The 19,268-nt window shown below is 41.7% G+C and overlaps 1 protein-coding gene across 1 annotated transcript; it reads left to right on the plus strand.

Moving 5' to 3' along the window:
• The first annotated feature begins 21 nt into the window (after positions 1–21).
• LOC120797323 (myelin regulatory factor-like protein) lies at positions 22–17,794 on the plus strand. Its single transcript, XM_040140887.1, has 23 exons — positions 22–102; positions 906–999; positions 2,294–2,355; positions 2,904–3,339; positions 4,702–4,917; positions 5,059–5,254; positions 5,576–5,652; positions 6,090–6,200; positions 6,304–6,394; positions 6,483–6,683; positions 7,062–7,170; positions 7,307–7,416; positions 8,032–8,177; positions 10,219–10,380; positions 10,500–10,571; positions 11,180–11,226; positions 11,636–11,791; positions 12,219–12,266; positions 13,147–13,231; positions 13,835–13,909; positions 14,656–14,767; positions 16,524–16,595; positions 16,995–17,794. The coding sequence occupies exons 1-23, from the start codon at positions 30–32 to the stop codon at positions 17,097–17,099; spliced, it is 2,856 nt and encodes a 951-aa protein (XP_039996821.1). The 5' UTR covers positions 22–29; the 3' UTR covers positions 17,100–17,794.
• The last annotated feature ends 1,474 nt before the right edge of the window (positions 17,795–19,268 follow it).

Consider the following 19,268-nt stretch of genomic DNA (forward strand, 5'->3'; position numbering starts at 1 on the left):
CCCAGCCTCAGTGCCCCCTGCTGGGCAGCATGGAGTCTGGAGTCAGCCGGCTGCCTCTCCAGGTCCTGGGAGAGAACGAGGCGCTGCAGCAGTTCTTCAGTGGTGAGCTGTTACGTGTCGTCGGTATCTTGACGTCTTATCATCGGCTTATATCAGAGAGATTCTGTTTAAGACATGAGACACCTTTTGTTGATGTGATTTTTCATAACTTTAAAAGCTGATCTTCTCTCCTCCAAGAGAAACCACCAGTGACTGCTCAACATTTCCACACATTTTTACGTTATATTGTATATTCACATACAGAACTGGCGCCTGATCACATGGGACACATTTAATAAGCTTGAAAACATACAAGAAGTGCACCAATCTGCTTTTATTTTGAAAAGCCTGCACCAGCAGACGCTTAAGCAGAAGTTCGAAGGCTTTCAAGGTGGTTTCAAGGTGTTCTGGGGGATGTTTTGGAAGCTCTTAGGGAGATTAAAGACATTCCCAGAGGTCAGGTCTTTGACATGGTTTCAAGGGTCCCTGAGAAGGTCCGAGTTGTCCTTCGGGAGGTCACAGGAGATTTTAGAGGGGGTTGGAGTTGTCCCTGAAGTGGTTCTAGTGGTCCTTGACGTACATAGATTTGCGACACAGCTCCAAGAGTCCTTGAGGCTGCACAAGTTGTCCTTGGGGAGGTTCTATGGTCTTTGAGGTTCCATGGGAAGGTTCTAGTTGGTCTTGAAGAGGATATTTCACATGTCCAAGTGAGTCCTGGAGGACATTAGAGGAGTCCTTGAGGGCATTCTGGGTGAAGGGGTCTGAATACTTTCTAAAACTACTGTATTTGAGTCTCGTGGACTCTGTCAATCTAACTGGCAGATTCATATAAAGTATTCAAAAGGTGTGTGTTTGCGTGTTTGCAGGTCAGGATGCGAGGGGTGTCTTGGGCAGCTCTGTCGCCGTGGATACCAGCATCCTGGAGCAGTATCTCAGCAACGACACGGACCCCAGCAGCTTGTAAGTTTCTCTCTCTAACACACACACGAACCCTAACCCTAACCTTAACCATCGCAACTAAGTGTCTAACTCCAACCCTGACCTAAACCTAAACCTGATTCTAACCTGAACCCTAAAACCAAGTCTTAACCGCCAAATAGTCCTCTGATGCACTGAGGACCGGCTAAAAGATTCCAGAAATGTCCTCACTATGATGGTTTAAAACTGAGATTGGTCCTCGCAAAGATAGCATTACAAACCGGCACACAGGATTCCTGCATTTCTCTGTTATAAATTACTGATCAGTCGAATCCAATCTGATCAAATCCAGTAAGGCAGGATGAAAAGATGAAAAACAAAGTTCAGTGACTCTCAACTGACAACACGTCACGGAGAAGACTCGTAAAAGCTCACTCTCATGGAAAACAAATCTTTGTTTTAACATTTGGTTCCAGATTTTCCTATTTATTTACTTCTTATCATAGATCCTACAAAATCCAGTAAAAAAGATTGTTGCAGTAGCTCGACCAGGATTAGAATTAAGCACCTTTTACGGCATTAGAAAGGAATCTGTGTACGTAATAAAAGTACTAGTAGGAGAGTAGTAGCAGTAATAAGGGAGATTTACTGTATTATCTTCATTCCTGGACACACATTCTGCTATATAACACACATAAAAACAGCATTGACCTAGTTGGTTATCAGCTGACTGCAGGTTGCAAATACAGAGCATAGAAAGCTCCCTGCAAAACCATGAAATCCTATTAACGTAATATGAAGCACACATAATTAACACTAAAACACACTCATAACTGTAAACAAATGCAAACACACACACACACACACACACACACACACACACACACACACACACACACACACACACACAAAACCCTTTCAGTGGAATTGACGGACATAAAACATTTACAAATCGCTCTTAACTGAAGAGAACCGGTACAAACGGTAGAAATCACAGGAAAAAAGGCCGACACTTCACAAAGTATCTTTGAAAACAGTAGAAAAGACGCTGCAAGGAATAAACACATGAAACAAATATTCAGGAAAAGTCTTCTGCTTGTAGCTCAGTGAAGTGGGAAGATATACCATTGTTTGCATAATTATAATTCTTATAATTTCGAATAATTACACCAAAGGTTGATTGGAATTAATCGAGCGGCAAGTAATCAATGAGATCAATCACATTCCACCAGAGAGTTACCATGTATTTCACAACACTGTCCTCTGTCCAGTTATGTCCAGCTGACCAGTCTGTGCATCATATCTTTTGTTTGATTTTTGCTTTTTTTTTCCCCAGCATGCTCCCTGAGTCTCCTCCTGACTCGAGCTCAGAGGCCTGTTCACCTGCACAGATACCAGGTACTGTCCACATCTTCAGCCACCTGCAAGAAGGGTTTTCATTAAAGAGGATTGTCGTTTGTTGCTCTTGTTGTTGTTGTTTTTCTTTTGGATTGGACAGTTGCCTGCTTTGCCCGCTCGGTAATCCAGCCTCGCATCTTCCTGTCTCATCAACTGACTGCAATCAATGCCACATTTCTCTCGTGGAGCAGTTTGCACTCCAACAGAGCAGGGTTGTGTAAAATTAAACGGTGCAACACAGCTACCACTGTCGATAGGGTTTTGCAAATTGTCACCAGCTCAAATTCACAACCAAAGTTAAATTCTACACAAAACCTTCATGAAAAATTATTTCACCTCTGTAAGCAAATCTAAACATTGTTGTGATTTCTTTGAAGTTAATACATTTGGGTCCAAAATTTTGCGATGACCAAGACCAAGCCCATATAGCAAGGAAGAAGGGCCGACTTCTTCAGTAACAGCTTGAGTGTACTATAAATTAGAAAAAGTGCTAATTGTGTGAAACTGTCCACTTATATACTGTTACTGTTACTGTTTATATTTGGCAGACATCCATTACGAGCCACCCTATTGGTCAAACCAGCAGACCACCCACGAAGTGTTCCAACCCACGACCCAGTCTCCTGCTTCTTCGTCCTGTCGTTTCAAGCATCGAGGCGCCGCCCCCGCCCACCCTGACCTGCTGACCCACGATCAGCTCCACAGTTTGGGCCTCACTAACACTTACATCAAGTCGGGGACACCGCACATCCCACCCGGTGCACCTGCCCCCCTGCACCAGCATACACACCACTCACCTGAACACATACACTACGTGGGACCAGAGAGCTGCTCGCAGGTTTACACCCCACCCACACCTCCTTCTCCACCCCTACCTCCCTCGAACAGCTACGTTGCACCCTGTGCTGGTCTGGGCATGGTCCCACATTTAACCACAACCCATTCAACCTGTTTGCTGGGTTCTGCCCCCACAATACACACCTGGTAAGTACACCTCCGGCATTGTCAGTTTTGTGACTTTTAGTCTTTACTAAGTTGCTATTTCATACTTTTACTGTAAACATGTGAATGCCTGCCTGAAGAAATATGAGATAAGAAGGGTCTTGACACTGAATTAGCAGACTAAGTTCCTCCGGGAACCTTTATAAGCCTGGGAACGTTTACAGCAAAGGCTCTGGTGCAAGACTGGGCTATTTTTAGGTCTAACCTAGAGACACCTTGCATGAGGACTTTGGGTCGCGGTTTCCAATTCGTAATGGGACAAGAGCTCAAAGAGTATTTCAGACATAGTTAAGCCTTGAACGTAATCATGTAAAATTTTGACACCATTCTGAAATTTACTGGTAGCCGCGCAGAGTAGGCTAAGTTAATGGTGACGTCATCAAGCTCTCTTAAAGGCCTTAGGATCCTTACTGCCGCATTTTGGACCAACTACAGTCAAGAAAAAAACTCTGGCTTAAACATGAATAAATGGAATTACAGTAGTCCAGATGAGATGAAAGAAAAGCCAGGATAACATTCTCCAGGTCAGCAGGGGTCAGAAAAGACTTGATTTTGGGGATATTTTTAAGTGTAGAGCCTTCTTGACTTGAGCATCAAAACCAAAGTCAGAGTCAAATAAGACTCTCAGATTTCTAGCTACAGGTGGATCATTGATTGACAGACTGCAAACATCATTACGGGTCAGTTGGAGTTGGGAGGATCAAATAAAATCATCTCTGATCTGTTGGTGTATAGCTGCAGGAAACTGTAGGTCATCCAACACTTCCAGGAATCTCATTAAGGCACTTAAAGAGAGGAACGAGACTTTTATTGTCACCAGGTGCTATTGGTATATACAGCAGGGTGTCATCAGCATAAAAATGTTAATTGCTATTACATTTGATTATGTCCCAAGAGGAGTCATGTAAACAGAAAACAGTAGTGAACCTGCAATCGAGCCTTGTTGCACACCACAATTAATATGGGTAGAAGAGGGTGAGGAATAACCAAAAGCACTAGAGAACACTCTGTGGCTGAGGTAGGACTTGATCCAGAGTAGAGCAGTTTCAGAGATGACAACCCACATCTTAAGATGAAGCTCCACTGTGGGTTCAGATGCAGTGCTAAGGTCCAGTATTACCAAAATGGAGTAGTCTTTAGCCTCAGATGCAACAAGAGGGTAAATGAGGGTCAGGGCAGCGTAATTCTTCACCGGGAAATCTGAATAATCTTTGTTGAAAAAAAAAAACAGCTTTACATGAGCAAAGTGCAGATTAAACTGTGGTGATAAACACACAAAATAGCAACTCAGTCAGTCAGTAATTAGTTGTTTGGTCTGAATCCCTTTGTCTGGTCGTGCTTCAGCTCCTCGGAAAGCAAAAAGAGGAAGAGATCTGAGTGTGAGGAACCATCAGCAGGCAACGACACTTCCTGCAGTGATGAAGACGGGAATTGTGGTGTCAGTGTGGGGAACGGCATAGGTGGTGATGGACTAAATTTTGGATCCTACCAGCTTCTGACCTGGGAACAATATAGGCCGGGACAGTGGAGCACTATGTACGACAGCAGCTGCCAGACAATGTGAGTAAAGAAACCAGATGAATCAGTGATGTTACTTTTAAATCTGGCTGGTAGATGTTGACATATCTGAGATGAAAAGTGTTGGACAGACCAACTGATACTACCATCTCAGCAAGAATGGTTGTTGTTCTTTCTTTATAGGTCTCCTTTTGGCTACCACATTGACACAGATAAAGGCTTCAACTACTCTGCAGCTGATGAGGCCTTTATTTGCCAGAAGAAGAACCACTTTCAGGTCACCATTCACATTGGTGTGGCTGCAGAGCCACAATACGTCAGAACACCCAGTGGGACACAGGAAGTCAGCCACTTTGAAATAAAGGTGTTTGGGGTCAAGGTGCGTACACAAAGAATCTCTTTTCTCTCACCAGAAAAATATGAATAAGCGTGCACTCTTTTGATTAAATAGAGACTGACAAATAACACTCATATCACCCTTCAGTATACCTTTAAGCTACACACAAAGACTTATAAAAGCATCTGTAAGAGTAAAAGTGTTAAGCCTAGCTTTGTATAGGCACTAGAAGCAGGGGAGCCTACCCTATTGAGCCACTTCAGTTCTGACAGAATCCTAATATTGCTAATAACACAACCAAGAAGGGGACGTTCAGTTGTGTCATCTGTGTGGTACCTCTGGCTTCTTCCTCTATACTTACAGCTGGAAGCTCCGAGCCAACAGGTGACCATTGAGCAGTCTCAGCCTGACCGCAGCAAGAAGCCCTTCCACCCAGTAAGGTAGGTAACAGAAGAAGAGTCCCTACATGCACCGGGAACCGGTTGTACCAGCCATATAAGTTCAAACTTACCCTAATTTAGAAATGATTCCATCCTAGACCTAGGACCGGTACGGCCCTAGGTCTAGACCGGTGCAAACTTTAGGGAAGCAGCTGTTTGCTGTTGGACATGGGAAATTTTACCTATTGTGCAATTGTCAAGCCAACCAGTAAGTCCTTATCCTTGAAGTCTTTATTGTCACGAAAGTAAAACAATCCACCAAAAGTTCATTGAAAGTGACACTAAAGCAGTTTGTCATTTCCGGTCTGCGACCCTTCATTTTTATAGAGTGAAATGCAATTTTCACTAGCGGATTTTACCAGCTGTACCTGTAACTAATTAAACATTTTTTTTTAAAAAAACAAAAAAAACAACAACAACAATGTCTGAACATCCAGGGTCAGCCTTCCCGGCGGAAAGATCACAAAGGTAACGCTCGGCCGGCTGCACTTCAGCGAAACGACGGCCAATAACATGAGGAAGAAAGGCAAACCCAACCCAGACCAGAGGTATGTGAGTGAGTTTCTTTGTTTGAGTGTATAAATGAATAAACTGCAGCCCGAGAGGAGCTACACGTTAACTGTATCTGTGTGTGACTGTGTGTGTGTGCAGGTATTTTCAGATGGTGGTTGGTTTATACGCTGCAGTCGGAGAGGAGACTTTCCTCCTGACAGCTCTGGTGTCCGAGAGAATCATTGTCAGGGTAACAAAAATAAAGTCTAAATCAATAAGTCAGTTACCCTTGTATCAGACACAAATCTTTGACGCCGAGAGTCGTCTCCCTCCTCCAGGCTTCCAACCCCGGTCAGTTTGAGATGGACGGAGACGCCCTGTGGCAGCGTGGGGTGGTGCAGGACGCTGTAGTCTGTCAGGGTCGGGTGGGCATCAACACCGACTCCCCTGATGAGGCACTGGTCGTCTGCGGTAACGCCAAGGTGATGGGGACCATCATGCAGCCATCCGACCGCCGTGCCAAACAGAACATACAGGAGGTAAGACAATTACATTATAATTATTATTATACCTAAATATTTAAATTATGGGGAAAAAAATCCATATATCAATGCTGCACATACCCTACATTTACATAGTCAAAGAGTTGGATTTCTGAAATGTCTCTTATAGAATTAAACAAGGTAAGAAGTAATAAGGGCCAAGCTAGGTAACAGTTATTATTTAATTTAAAGCCACTGTGTCCAAAATTGCCCGAGTATGGCGCATTCTAGTGCCTGTACTCTCAAAAGGATTTCAGTTTTTTATTATTGAATCTTACCAACTTCAAATTCTTTGTGTCAAATTCATTAGTTTGCCGATTCTGCACTTTGCTGACAAAATTGACCAGAAATCTTCTAATCTGTTTTGCTTGTCAGGTCGACTCTGAGCAGCAGCTGAAGAGAATCACTCAGATGAAAATAGTTGAGTTTGATTACAAACCAGAGTTTGCCTGCACGATGGGTATGGACCACACCCACCAGACAGGTAACAGGCCACACTCTTACAGGGTTATCAAAATGTTGAAACCGTCATTCATTGTTACGCTAAGTGAGTGTGATGTTCTGCAAATTGTGATGATTTTGCTTGTAGTATAACAATAATAATCACATGTCTTATGCAGGTATAATAGCTCAGGAGGTGAAGGAGCTGCTGCCGTCAGCGGTGAAGGAAGTCGGAGACGTCACCTGTTCTGATGGAGAGAGGATTCCTAATTTCCTCATGGTGGACAAGGTACTCCTCTTCCTTCTTCCTGCCTCCAGACTGTGTTGTGTTCAGCTTAATTGGTTAATGTCGTTCGTATTCGTGTCAGTTTGTGAAAATAAGCAAATCTTCGCATTTGAGAAGCTGGAAGCAGGAAATGTTTAGCATTTTTTTCTTGATAAAGGACCTAAATAATTAAACAGTTTATCAGGATTGTTTCCTGTTAATTTTCTGTCGATCAAGCAAACGTTTAATGGACTAATCGTTTCCGCTATAGTCCATAATATATTTTCTTATGAATGTGAGTAAACTGAAACATTCTCGTCCTTTCCATCTGTATTGTAAAATAAAAGGGTCTCGACTAAATCAGAGCACCGCATCACTTCAGCAAAGATAAAATTTTGTTTGTTAGCATCGAACAACTACGGCTTCCGTGAGTCTTAGCCAGAAACATCCTTCCAGACCTTATGAGGTTTACTGTGGAACATGGAGGACATCGTCGTTGTCACATCTCTGTTCGAACAGAGCAAAATCTCACCGGAAACTGAAATAATCTTCTCTGTAAAGTCAACGAGGACTCTGCGTAGAATCTGTGTTTCCTCTGATGGCTGCCTCCTCCTCCTCCTCCTCCTCTTCCTCCTCCAGGAGCAGATCTTCATGGAGAACGTTGGGGCGGTGCAGCAGCTGTCAAAGCTCACCGACAACCTGGAGACACGAATCAAGGACCTGGAGGTCTGGAACCACCGACTGGCAAAGCTGAAGATCCTGACCGGCAGCCTGCGCTCCACAGAGTACCTACCTTTTTCGTTTTTTCCAACCATTTATACATTCATTCTTCTGTTGTTATAGATATCAACATGTTCAGGGGTGGACAAAACAACAAAAAAGAAATACCTTGCAGTAAATTCATGACTGACACTGTCAGTTGTTTGATTTACCTCAAAAGGTCTTTCTCAAGGAATAGTGACAATCCAACTGCGCCGTTAACAGTATTTTGTATGCTACAGCCAGTTAGCTAGTTAGCTTTAGGAGTTTAAAGACCGTAAAAACAAACCCGTAAATGTCAAGATCATTTGTTTAGATGCTGAATGTTGTGGGTTTTTTTTTTAGTTTTTGTTTTTTTATTTAAATATCACAGTTAAGTTTCCTCCACTTGTAAGCTACCGTTAGCAGTAGCTTGTCCCCTAGAGGCTCCGAGCCTGAAGCGGCACTTCAGAGCTGAATAAATTTTTTAACTTTTATTACACAACAGTTTTATGGCAGAACGATAAGCCGTTACAAAAAAACGGAGGTCCAGCATCGTATCTATAAAAATCGGCCAAAAATAATGATACAAACAAAAAATAAAAGACAGGTCTAATCAGGAGTTATAGGGAGTCATTTTGGTAAAATATTCTGGGCCTCTATAGATTTTATGCTCCTCAATGCTTTCTTAAAATTAAATACCTCTAATATTAATAATTCAATATCTTTTAATATTTAGTTCGGAAAAAATAATTACATAATTGTAAATATCCACTTTTTATCCTCTTATTACTTTTAGTATTTCTTTACAAACCTTCAAAGACACTTTTTGTTTCTTTGAATGATTCTTTTAATTATTTTCGCGTTATTTTTGACTGCAAAAGTGGTTTCGTTTTTTTTTAACTTATCTTGGACGTTAAGGAGCAGAGTTGGCATCATACTTAAAAACTAACAACAACAAAAAAAATCACATAAATGTCTCATTTAAGCACCACTGCAGTAAATCTCCAATCGAGAAGAATTCGTTTTTTCTTGCCTTCTGAAAATGATTCTGTTTGCCGAAGGACAAGAGGAGGGACTTTGGCAGAACTTTACAGAACGCAGCGGCGTGGAAAAGTACCGATGAAAAGTGTGTGTGTGTGTGTGTGTGTGTGTGTGTGTGTGTGTGTGTTTGTGTGTGTGTGCGGGGGTGTGTGTTGCACAATAGTGATATCATTGTGTTATCAGTGCATCAGTGTAAATCACAGTTCAAGGACAACCGAGGTTTTGAAGGCTACTGTATGTGAACGAATAGCAGCGGCGTTACCAGGCCAGAATTCCTTCATTGCTAAAGAAAAATGATGAAGTTGTGAAAGTGACCAAAATAACAGACGCACTCCAGTTTTCACAAGCCGGTCAACCGCTGAGTCGTAGTTTTACCTGTGGCCTGTTTGAAAAGTATTGTGGGAAATGTAGGCGATGACTAACTGAAGCAGAAGCTCATTGGCCAGGCTGAAGGACAGTAGGTTCCCTCCTTTACAAAACAACAGCTGAACTGTGCTCAAGGTCACAGGCTGCTTTAAAAATGTTGATAATTAATTGAGAAATTTTTACTCACTGATAAATCATTGGTTAGAGCTAAACATTTTTAAATTGTTGCCATGTAGGAATTACATTGTAAGAACTCATATTCTGTCACCTCGGAGCCTCGCGTGTCAATAATAATGAATGAGCTTATTGGCTCACTGCATTAATGCTGTATAGCTTTGTGCAAAGTGCTGTTACCCGTGTATGACTGTCTCGGTTGTTTTGTTCCTCGGCCGTTTTTGCTAAATCTGTGCCGCTGATTATTTGTCTGCTCATCTGTCGGACTGTTTGACCTTTCAAACGAACCATGCTTTTGTTATAATACTAAAAACTTACGTGGCTAGCTGTGTTGCAGTTCAAGAAAACTATTTTTTTTCAAACTGTAACTGTCGAAAAGACTGACCTCATTTGGGATCGTCCACCACCTCGTTTGATTTAGTTAAACAAACAAAGGGAGAAGTCCACTGGATCCGCAAGTGATGACAGAAGAAAAAGCTCTAATTCCCGTGTGGTGTCCAACAGGAAGCCCAGGAAACAAAGCAGTGTGTTGACGATGCCGAGTACTGACACATGTAAAAGTGGGAAAGTTCAGACGGAGGGCTCGGGTCAGAAATACAGACACTGTCTGCGGCATAAAGTCTTCCAAGCCAGCATCTTCACCCTACTGGCCACCATGGCTTTATGGTGAGGCCTGATGTCACATTTTTTTTTTTTTTTGCTACATAGGAATAGTATTTCCAATTGATAAAAGAAAAATACATTCATTAATTTTGATTTAAAATAATTTTGGTGTGTGTCTGCAGTGTCATCTCTATCACCGCTTTGTACCTACTAAATTTAAAGGAGGAAGACTTTGACATCTTTCCCGGCATCAGGTAAACAACCAGGCCTCTTTATTTTAATAGGAAACACCACTTATGTACACTTAGTAAGAGCCTAGCAATCACCAACTAATACTTAGCAACCACTGGGTATCCCCAAGCAAAAGCCTAGTAACACCCCTACGGCCATTAACTGTCTCCTAGCAACTATCGTGAAAAACCCTCACAACCGCTCCCACTGGACAAACAAACTTATTTCTGAACACTTTGGAAACACACAGTTCTGTAGAAACGTCCAGTAACACTGCAACTACGGAGTAACTTCCTAGTAACAACAGACGCTCACCCGGCAACCACTCAGTAGCCTCCCTCCGTAGGTGTTCACTCTGCAACCCCTGAGTAGCACTCCTAGCAGCCACATAAAACCCCCTAACAACCCCCAGCAACCGCTGTCGGTTACCTGACAACCGTCTGGTAACACCTCACCGGAACTGTTCTCTTTGGAACCAGTGTGGAATTTTAAATGTGCACTTTTTAATCAAAATATTTGGTAGCTTGGTTGCCTTTAAATTTTATCCGGGTGACACAAAAACTTAATCCCGACATTACCTCAGTGTTTTTTGTTGCGTTTTTTTGTGCTGACTGTTGTTTCCGTCTGTTAGTAACGGCAGCTTGGTTCCTCTGCAGACCACAGCCTGGACCAGCACAGGTAAACTACATCGTCTCAAACCCGACTGTGTTTACAGTGACACGGGAACATTAGAGGATTCAAAGGAATAATGTTCAATTCATGTTCATGTTTACAGGCAATATGATATAACCTGAATCAGGAATATTCAGTATCCCGTTTACATGGATAATCGGGATAATCCGGAGTCCAACGTAGTACCAGAAAACCACCGAGCATGTAAAAATAGCTGCTGATTAAGTTATGAGTTGACTGATTCATTCACTGACCTACCAAGTTAAATATCGGTCTTGCAGTGATGTAATATTACGGAAAAAAAGATTAGAATCACTAGAATTACTAAAATGCAGAGTTTAATCTAAAATAAAGTCAGCTAAATGTTAAAAACAGCCAATTTTTTCAAATCGTAACTCCCACTTCTCTCTACCAGTGCCGCCAACCAGCCCACCTGGCCCCTGGCCCCCAGAGGTGGACTTCTGTGACCTGTTGTACTGTGATCAGGTGTACTGCTGCCCTTCGGCAGCAGGGGGCAGCACTGACTTCAACGTCACCGCCGCTCAACCGGCGGAAAAGCCTGATGCGACAGGTAACGACGGGCCGATGCTCGTTGATACTGCTATGTACATGAATTACTGGTTTATTTAGTCATTCATACATACTTTATACTGGGGGGTCGACCGGGTTTTTCACGGCCAATTCCGATGCCGATTATTAAAAAAATCAAGGAGGCTGACAGCAGATATTTGGCAGATATAAATTTGCATCACATCAGTATACCCCCCCCCCTTTAAAACTCTTAAGTAACAGTAGTGGGTGGCTGTTCATGCGCCGACCTGTTGCAGCAAGCGCATTGTCTGATTTCCAGTTGCCAGCGCTTCTGTGTTACTGGCGGCCTTTTTTTTTTTTTTTTCTGCCTCTCTATCTCAACCCGGCTAATTTTTGCTATTTTTGCTGCTCCATTTTTTGCTGCACTTCTTGCTGCTCTCCGATAATAATTTTTTTTTTCTCCACAGAAGGGGGAGAAGAAAAACTCTATCACAAGCTGAAAAGTGCCAAAGACTGTAAGTGTCCACTCTCCACCCCTTTAAACCTAAACAGCCATATACACAGACACAATCACTTTTTTTGGCAGATAATTAAATAAATGGGTATTAAGAAGTCGACAGCTGTGGCTGTAACTGTCAGTCACAGCATATTCCCACTGGATAACTGACTGGCGCCCCCCTGTGGCTTCAGCTCCTGTAGCCAACGAATGGAGAAAGCTACGGCTTTTTCTGAATTCTACACTGGGAATGGATGTGGCAGCATCGTTTGAAGTCACTTTTTGTCTCTTTGAGTTTCTCTGAGGTCATTCTGCATCTCTTTGTGGTTGTTTTGTGTTTCTTTTTGGTCGTTTTGCATCTTATTGTGCTTGATTTGTCTTTTTTTGGTCACTGTGTCTCTCTCTCTGTGGTCATCTCAGGTCTTACAGTGATTTTGCATTTCTTTGTAGCCATTTCTTTTTTTTTTTTTTGTACATCTCCCTGTAGTCCTTGATTGACTGTCCAACAAGAAATGTTAACAGTCACTTCAAACAGAGGCTTTGGCCCACTGGCCCACTGGCCCCCTGAATCCTTGGGTCCCTAGGCCTGGGCCCGGTAGGCCCCGGTCAGCGATCCTTTCACGGTTAGAGGCAGGGGCGTAGGATGGTCCGTTACAGGACACATCGACAGCTACCCACCAACACGCACAACAGACTTGATGTCAGACTTGATACGACTCAACAACTTGAACGCTGGACACGGTCTAGGTTTGGACATTTAATCCAACACGAGAGCCGAGCCTCAGGGAAAAAAAGCTGAGTGAGGACGGAGACAGAGCACACAAAAAGGACTTGATAAAACCTTCTGAGCATAACGTTACACTGAGATATCTCTATCGTTCCCTCTCTCCCTCCATCAGGGACGAACACCACCATCCATTCTTTCAGGATCAAAGAGAACCAGAGGGTGATTGACAGCAAATACTGTCTAAGAGACGAATGTGGGTAAGTGCAGAGAGACAGAAAGAAAAAATACGCCATTATTACCATATTATCAGTATGATACAAAGGGCTGAAGCGTTTTTTATAACGTAAGAGCAATGCTAGGTGTTAAATGAACTTTCTTGTTCTTTTGAAAAAAAATGTAAAACCTGGTTCAAATCCTGCCCTAGACACTGTCTATGTCAGTCAGATGCTGGCTTTTGTCCTGAGGAAGGCAATGTGCCAAAAAGAAAAACAAATAAAAAAAAAAACAAAAAAAAGAGAAATTGCATCAGGGTTTCTCTGACATATTTGACATGTTATGAATGCATTTTACCAGGGTTTGGAGAAGAGGTTTAGAAATCACAGAGAGAACATGAAGAAATAACTTAACTGCTTACTTTACTTGCTTGTGTGAATCTCTCAAAAAAAGAAAAAAAGAAGGTCCGACGATCTGCAGGTCTGCAGAGGTCAAACGCTCAGGCACATGACTACATGACTCTGATTTGATGACTGGGCACGTAAAAGCGTGATAAAAATGCTGCTCAGTGAGAAACGAACAGCTTGTGTGAATGTTGACCGGTCACAGTGTTGGCAGGATTCATGATCTCGTTGTGTGTCCCTCAGGCCAGATAGATACGTCTACAGAGTCCCCATCAGCCAGTTTGTCCCGGTCAACATGAGGGTTACCCTGCTCATGAAGTAAGTACCGACTGACTGCAAAAATCAAACTGCTATCCGGTCTAAACCGGCTTTCAAGCAACACAAGAGCGATGGACAACATGAAACATTCACTCCATCGTGAAGACTCTGGATTATTTCATTTTATTTTCATTTTTTGGTTTCAGATATAGGTGTACATTAAATGTAATTGTAGCTAGCTACATACAATTTCTAGCTGTGTTTTGAGTTTATACCTTACTTAGTGAGGTAATGGAAATGGAGGATATTCTCACAGCAAAACGAAAATGGGGAGGGGAAAAAAAACTTATACAGAAATGAAAAAGCTCAGAAAAGTAAAGACAAAATAAAAAAATAAAAAAATGTTTTACCAGGACTTTTTGAAGTTTTCATGTCTCTTACCGGCAACAGTGTACAACGTAGCTAAAGTCAACATTCATCAGTACACACTTTTTTGAAATACTGTACATTATATTAACTTCTTGTAAACAACTTTTGTATGCAGTTTATAGTATTAATACACAATATATATATTTGGGACACAGTAATACCTATTTTTTGCTGTGTGGTTGCTAACGCAGCTCATTAGCACACTAGCTAACATACCTCTTGGCAACGTCCGCTAGCATTCACCGGCCCCTGAGCTAGTTAACGGTTTGGTTAAGTCGAGCCGGTTCTTATCAGCAGTGTTTTAAGTGAAGACAAAAGGCTTGAAATATGAAAGTAAATGAAAGCGTTACCATGTATTTTGTTTATTTTATGTGTAGTTCTACTGAGCTGCTGGTGGTGCATCTGTGTGGTTTCGATGAGTCAGCGGTCTGCTCTGCTCTGCTGGATATAAACACCGTCACAGGGATCAGATACCCATCAAACACGCAGGTAAATATGACAGATCGACGGGACCGGTTGACAATTCAGTACGTAATCCACTATGCAATGCAAACTTTGCTGTTTTTGATTCATAATTAGTCAGGCTTGCTCGGACAAAGCACAACCAGAACACATGGAAGTATTTGTACTATTTAAAGTAGTTAATTTTACCCTGTATTTAATTCAGAGCAAGTTTTTGTACATGTCTTTTGTTTTTTTGTAAACAAAAAGTAGTGCATTTTGGAAGTCTGCTTATGTAATTAAATGAAAAAGGCAGTATTAGCACGGATGGATTATAAGACCATGGGCTCTCTGGCACGCGGGGGAAAGGGCCCCCCACCATTCCTACATAGGAAAAAAGACAAGCAGACTGAAAACAACACGTGTAGTCGCAGGTGAACCAGAACTCTCAAACTCTCAGACACACAAAAATGACTCCGTGATGTTATTTGTTGTAATTTTGTGGTCATTTTTAATCTCTTTGTGGTCACAGTGTCTTTTTGTCGTTTTTTTTTTTTCTTTTTGCGTCGCTGTGTGCCTTTGGCGTGTTTTGTGTTAGTTCGAAATATCTCTGTGAGTATGTTGCATCTCCTTGTAGTTGTTTTAAGTCTCTTTGTGGTCATTTTGAGCCTCTTACTGTCATCTGATTACATTTCCAACCAGAAATATTAAAAGTCACTTCCTACAGAGGCTCTTCCAAGGGGCCCCCTGAGCCTTTGGGCCCCTGGGACTGTGCCTGTTCAGTAATCTGTCCATGGTTATTAGAACCAGATATTCTGAATGGCAACATTTTGAATGATACCCAGTAAAACATATAATCTACACCCGTCAAACCAAGACTTCCAAACCTTTTACTATAACAAAGGGTTTTGGAATTCCGCACTTCTTCTCCAATTAATCAAGCAGCGAATTCATAGATAGAGGTGAATTTGGGGATTTTGCTGGTTCTGTAGGAAAATTTGCGGTTCTACAAGAGCTTGATGGTCATTAGAAGAGTGGGTACGTCCACAAAAACCAAAGCAGACATGAGCGTTGTAGCTGTTCTGGAGTTTTTCGTCCATATGTGTCTGTTGTTTTGAGAGTCACTGAGGTTCCAGTCCACTGACTCAGTTACCATTACAGTTAATAATGCAGGAAGTGTGAGGGGAAACACGGATGAATAATGGATGTGTGGCAGGGTTTCCCTCACGTCAGGAGGACAACATGCTAATCACAGCCATGCTCACACTGGTCCAGGACATGGACACCAGTCGCACAGTGACCCGCACGTTAAGGGACCATACAGGATACACAATGGATAGTATCGCAGACAGAACACGCATAGAACAGGCATTTTTAGGCAAATTTGATTGTCCTGTTTTTCATAACACGATTTTGTCCGTCCCTGTTTCTGCTAAAAGTGCGGATTGTATTTTTATTTTACGATATATTTCTTTGGGGCAGAGCTGCCCCGAGAACAAAAACAATCCAACAGTAAAACTTTAAAGGCCTTCAGTTTCAGTCTTGGTTTTTATTTTGCAATGTTAAAGCATTGAAAAAACGATCAGTCGATCAGTAGAAATTGATCGATTGATAACTGATGATCAATCAAACCTTTAAGTCGTTAAGTTAAGTTAAGTAAAAGTGCCGGCTTGTCATTTGTGGGAGATTTGCGTTTTTTTTTCTCATGGTTTTTATTCTTTTTTTAATCTTAAAGGAAAACAAAAGTGGAAAAGTGCACGTTACCTTAGAGCTGATGGGTATTTTTCTCTGTCTGTTTCTGCAGGGAGAACACGAATGGCCTCTCCACGTGGCTCGTCTTTATCACAGCTCGTACCACTTCCGCTCCGCGGTGGCTGTAAGGAGCTGAAAATGATTTTTCCTTTCTCCTGTCTTTTCCTTCAGCATGGGGGGATTTCATGTGACTTAATACCTTCACTGCTTACCGTTCCCACGGATCCATACGGGTGGTAGACAGAGCTCTGTCCAAGATTCTTGCAAAACTCTTTAAGGATAAGTCTGGTGATGTTCAACAAATCCTGTGGAAAAAACCCAACTCAACCCAAACCTGTGTCATTTCGTTAGCTAGTAAAGCCAAGCTATCAGAGTTTGCAAGCTGCATTGGGAAACATTACACCATTCATTATCAGATTGTTAACTTTTCCTGAAAACATTACTGAGTAGATCTACAGACGCAAAATGACCTTTATTTTGTAGTATTTATTATATTAATATGAGTTTACATGTCTTTCCCCAGGGTCAAGCAGACTGCAGTACTGACCATCACTACGCGGGGGCGCTCTTCACTGACTACATTTTCCACTTCTACAGACAGTGCACAGGCTCACAGACACACATTTAAAGACTGATAACAAAAATATTAAATTTTTAGTGTGTTAAATGCAAATATATTAAATATTTGCTTTATCCTCAAAAGGATGAAAATCAGAGAAATTGAAGCAGACTGTCATTGTTTCTGTTTTGTTATGTTTTTTTTTAAGATGCAAATGGATTTTTATTGTGATATAAGTAGCTTTTGCTGATATACTGTACCGCATCATTGCAAAAATGGTCAGCAGTGGAAGTTCAGCTCGGATCAGATGCACAATATTTCCTTTTCTGTTCTTCAACTTGCTGTCTTTTATTCTCGTGTCCTTCCTGCTTCGTTAGATAGCGTCCAGCTAGTAGAGACGACAGACCAACAGAGCGACGTCACGATGGGGAATTTATGAAAAGATTAGGTCAAAGTTTATCTCTCGTAATTCATTTTGTCAACACCCAGCCGTCGGAGACGTGTCGAATATTCATTTTCAGCACATTGAAATGTACTAAATTGACAATTATGTACAGAAATCCGTAACTGAAGCTCTGATACTGATTTTATTCACCTTAAAGGAAATTAATGTAATTAAATAGATTGAAAGTTTTGTTTGTCTTGATTTTTAGTTATCAGTTGCTTATTATGATGTTTGACGTCTTTCCGTAAAGTACTCGCTGGATCTCATGCTTATGGAACAGGATCACATTTATGTGAAAAATAATTCTGAGATTAATCTCCGAGTTTCAAGAAAACGTTGAGAACTACATCAGATTTTTCTCAATAAAACCTTGAATTTTGATCTCAATATTTTGGTGTTTAAACTCGTAATTTAGACATTTAACACCATGTTTAAATTTAAGACTCTAAATTTAAGACACAGACTTTTCTATGGAAGTTCAGCTTTTCATGTCTGAACTCTGACAGTAATCACTGAACCAATATAAAGAACAAAATATATAAAAACACAATGATTTCACGTTAAAATACAATCAACACTCAAGCAGCAGTTAAAGAGCAGAATAAATATTTGTGCTGTAAACTCCAGCAGTAACAACAGTGCTCTGACCGAGGCAAAATGTTAAAGTAACTCGTTAAAACCTGACACTGACGTGGTTTGAGTCATTTCTTAGCGTGAAACGGTTAAAATGAGGTTTTTCTACGTGACTGAATCCTGACTGCTCTGCTTCATGTGACATAACAGCTAACAAACAGTGAGGTAGTTCAGTTAAATGTCTTTTAAAAATTGCGTTGTATCTTTGTCAAACACTTTCTTGACACTAACATTTTGACATCAAACATTTTTACATAGTGACGCCGGCCACTGGTTAACCCCAGAGGTGTGGACTCAAGTCACGTGACGTGGACTCGATTCCAACTTGAACTACAGATCTGTTGACTTCAGACTCGACAAATTCAAAAAAATCCAACCGCAGCCAATCGCGTGGAAGCAGCACGGGAAGGTACCTACCGAAAGACAGACTGCAGACGATACCTTGGATTATCACATTTGACTGTGGTCAACAGAAAACGGATGTCGCCCTGCAAAAAATAAAGTTTTAAAAACACGGCTCGGATGCAACAACTTACAACTTCATTCTTTATTTCCGGCTGCACAACAATGTTACATTAGGCCTAGCTTTTTTTGCCCGGCCTAAGCCAATATCAGCCAAGACCCAGTGCTGAATTGGTAACTTTGCAAACGTGAAATAAACCAACCCTCAACAGTCAGTGTGGGAAGGAAATCTTTGCATCCAAAATTTGGTAACCTAAACGTTGTCTTTTAAAATCGGCGAACATCAGCATCATCCTCAAGGGGACATGAGCTAGCCGTCACTGATAGTTGACAGCGGTAGAGTAAAGTTAGCCTAACGTAACGGCTGTTGCTAATTCCATAATGACTCGTTTGAGTCTCCAAACACAATGTCAAGGACTCGGACTTGACTCAGGGCTTCTTTGCCAGGACTTGAGACTCACTTGGTACTTTGCAAAACAATTGTGAGTCCCCCCCCCCTCCTTTGGTTGACCTTAAGGGGACTTTCAGTGGCTAAAATCCTCCCTCGGCATCGTAGCCTGAGCGTAATGTAAACTTAATTCTAACCGTAACCCTAAAACTAAGTCTTCATCACAAAGTACAAGCTAAAACTTAACGGGGGCGGACTTTTTGATCCCCAGAATCGTGGCGAGTCCACATAATGCTGTGTAAAGCCAGGT

The sequence above is a fragment of the Xiphias gladius genome, chromosome 2 (genome assembly GCF_016859285.1).
Source record: "Xiphias gladius isolate SHS-SW01 ecotype Sanya breed wild chromosome 2, ASM1685928v1, whole genome shotgun sequence".
Taxonomy (NCBI): domain Eukaryota; kingdom Metazoa; phylum Chordata; class Actinopteri; order Istiophoriformes; family Xiphiidae; genus Xiphias; species Xiphias gladius.

Excerpts from the sequence above, each read along its gene's own strand:
- LOC120797323 (XM_040140887.1), top strand. The coding sequence starts at position 30 with ATGGAGTCTGGAGTCAGCCGGCTGCCTCTCCAGGTCCTGGGAGAGAAC. Across the intron at positions 2,356-2,903 it reads TTCACCTGCACAGATACCAG|ACATCCATTACGAGCCACCC; the intron begins GTACTGTCCACA and ends TATATTTGGCAG. Across the intron at positions 5,255-5,575 it reads TAAAGGTGTTTGGGGTCAAG|CTGGAAGCTCCGAGCCAACA; the intron begins GTGCGTACACAA and ends CTATACTTACAG.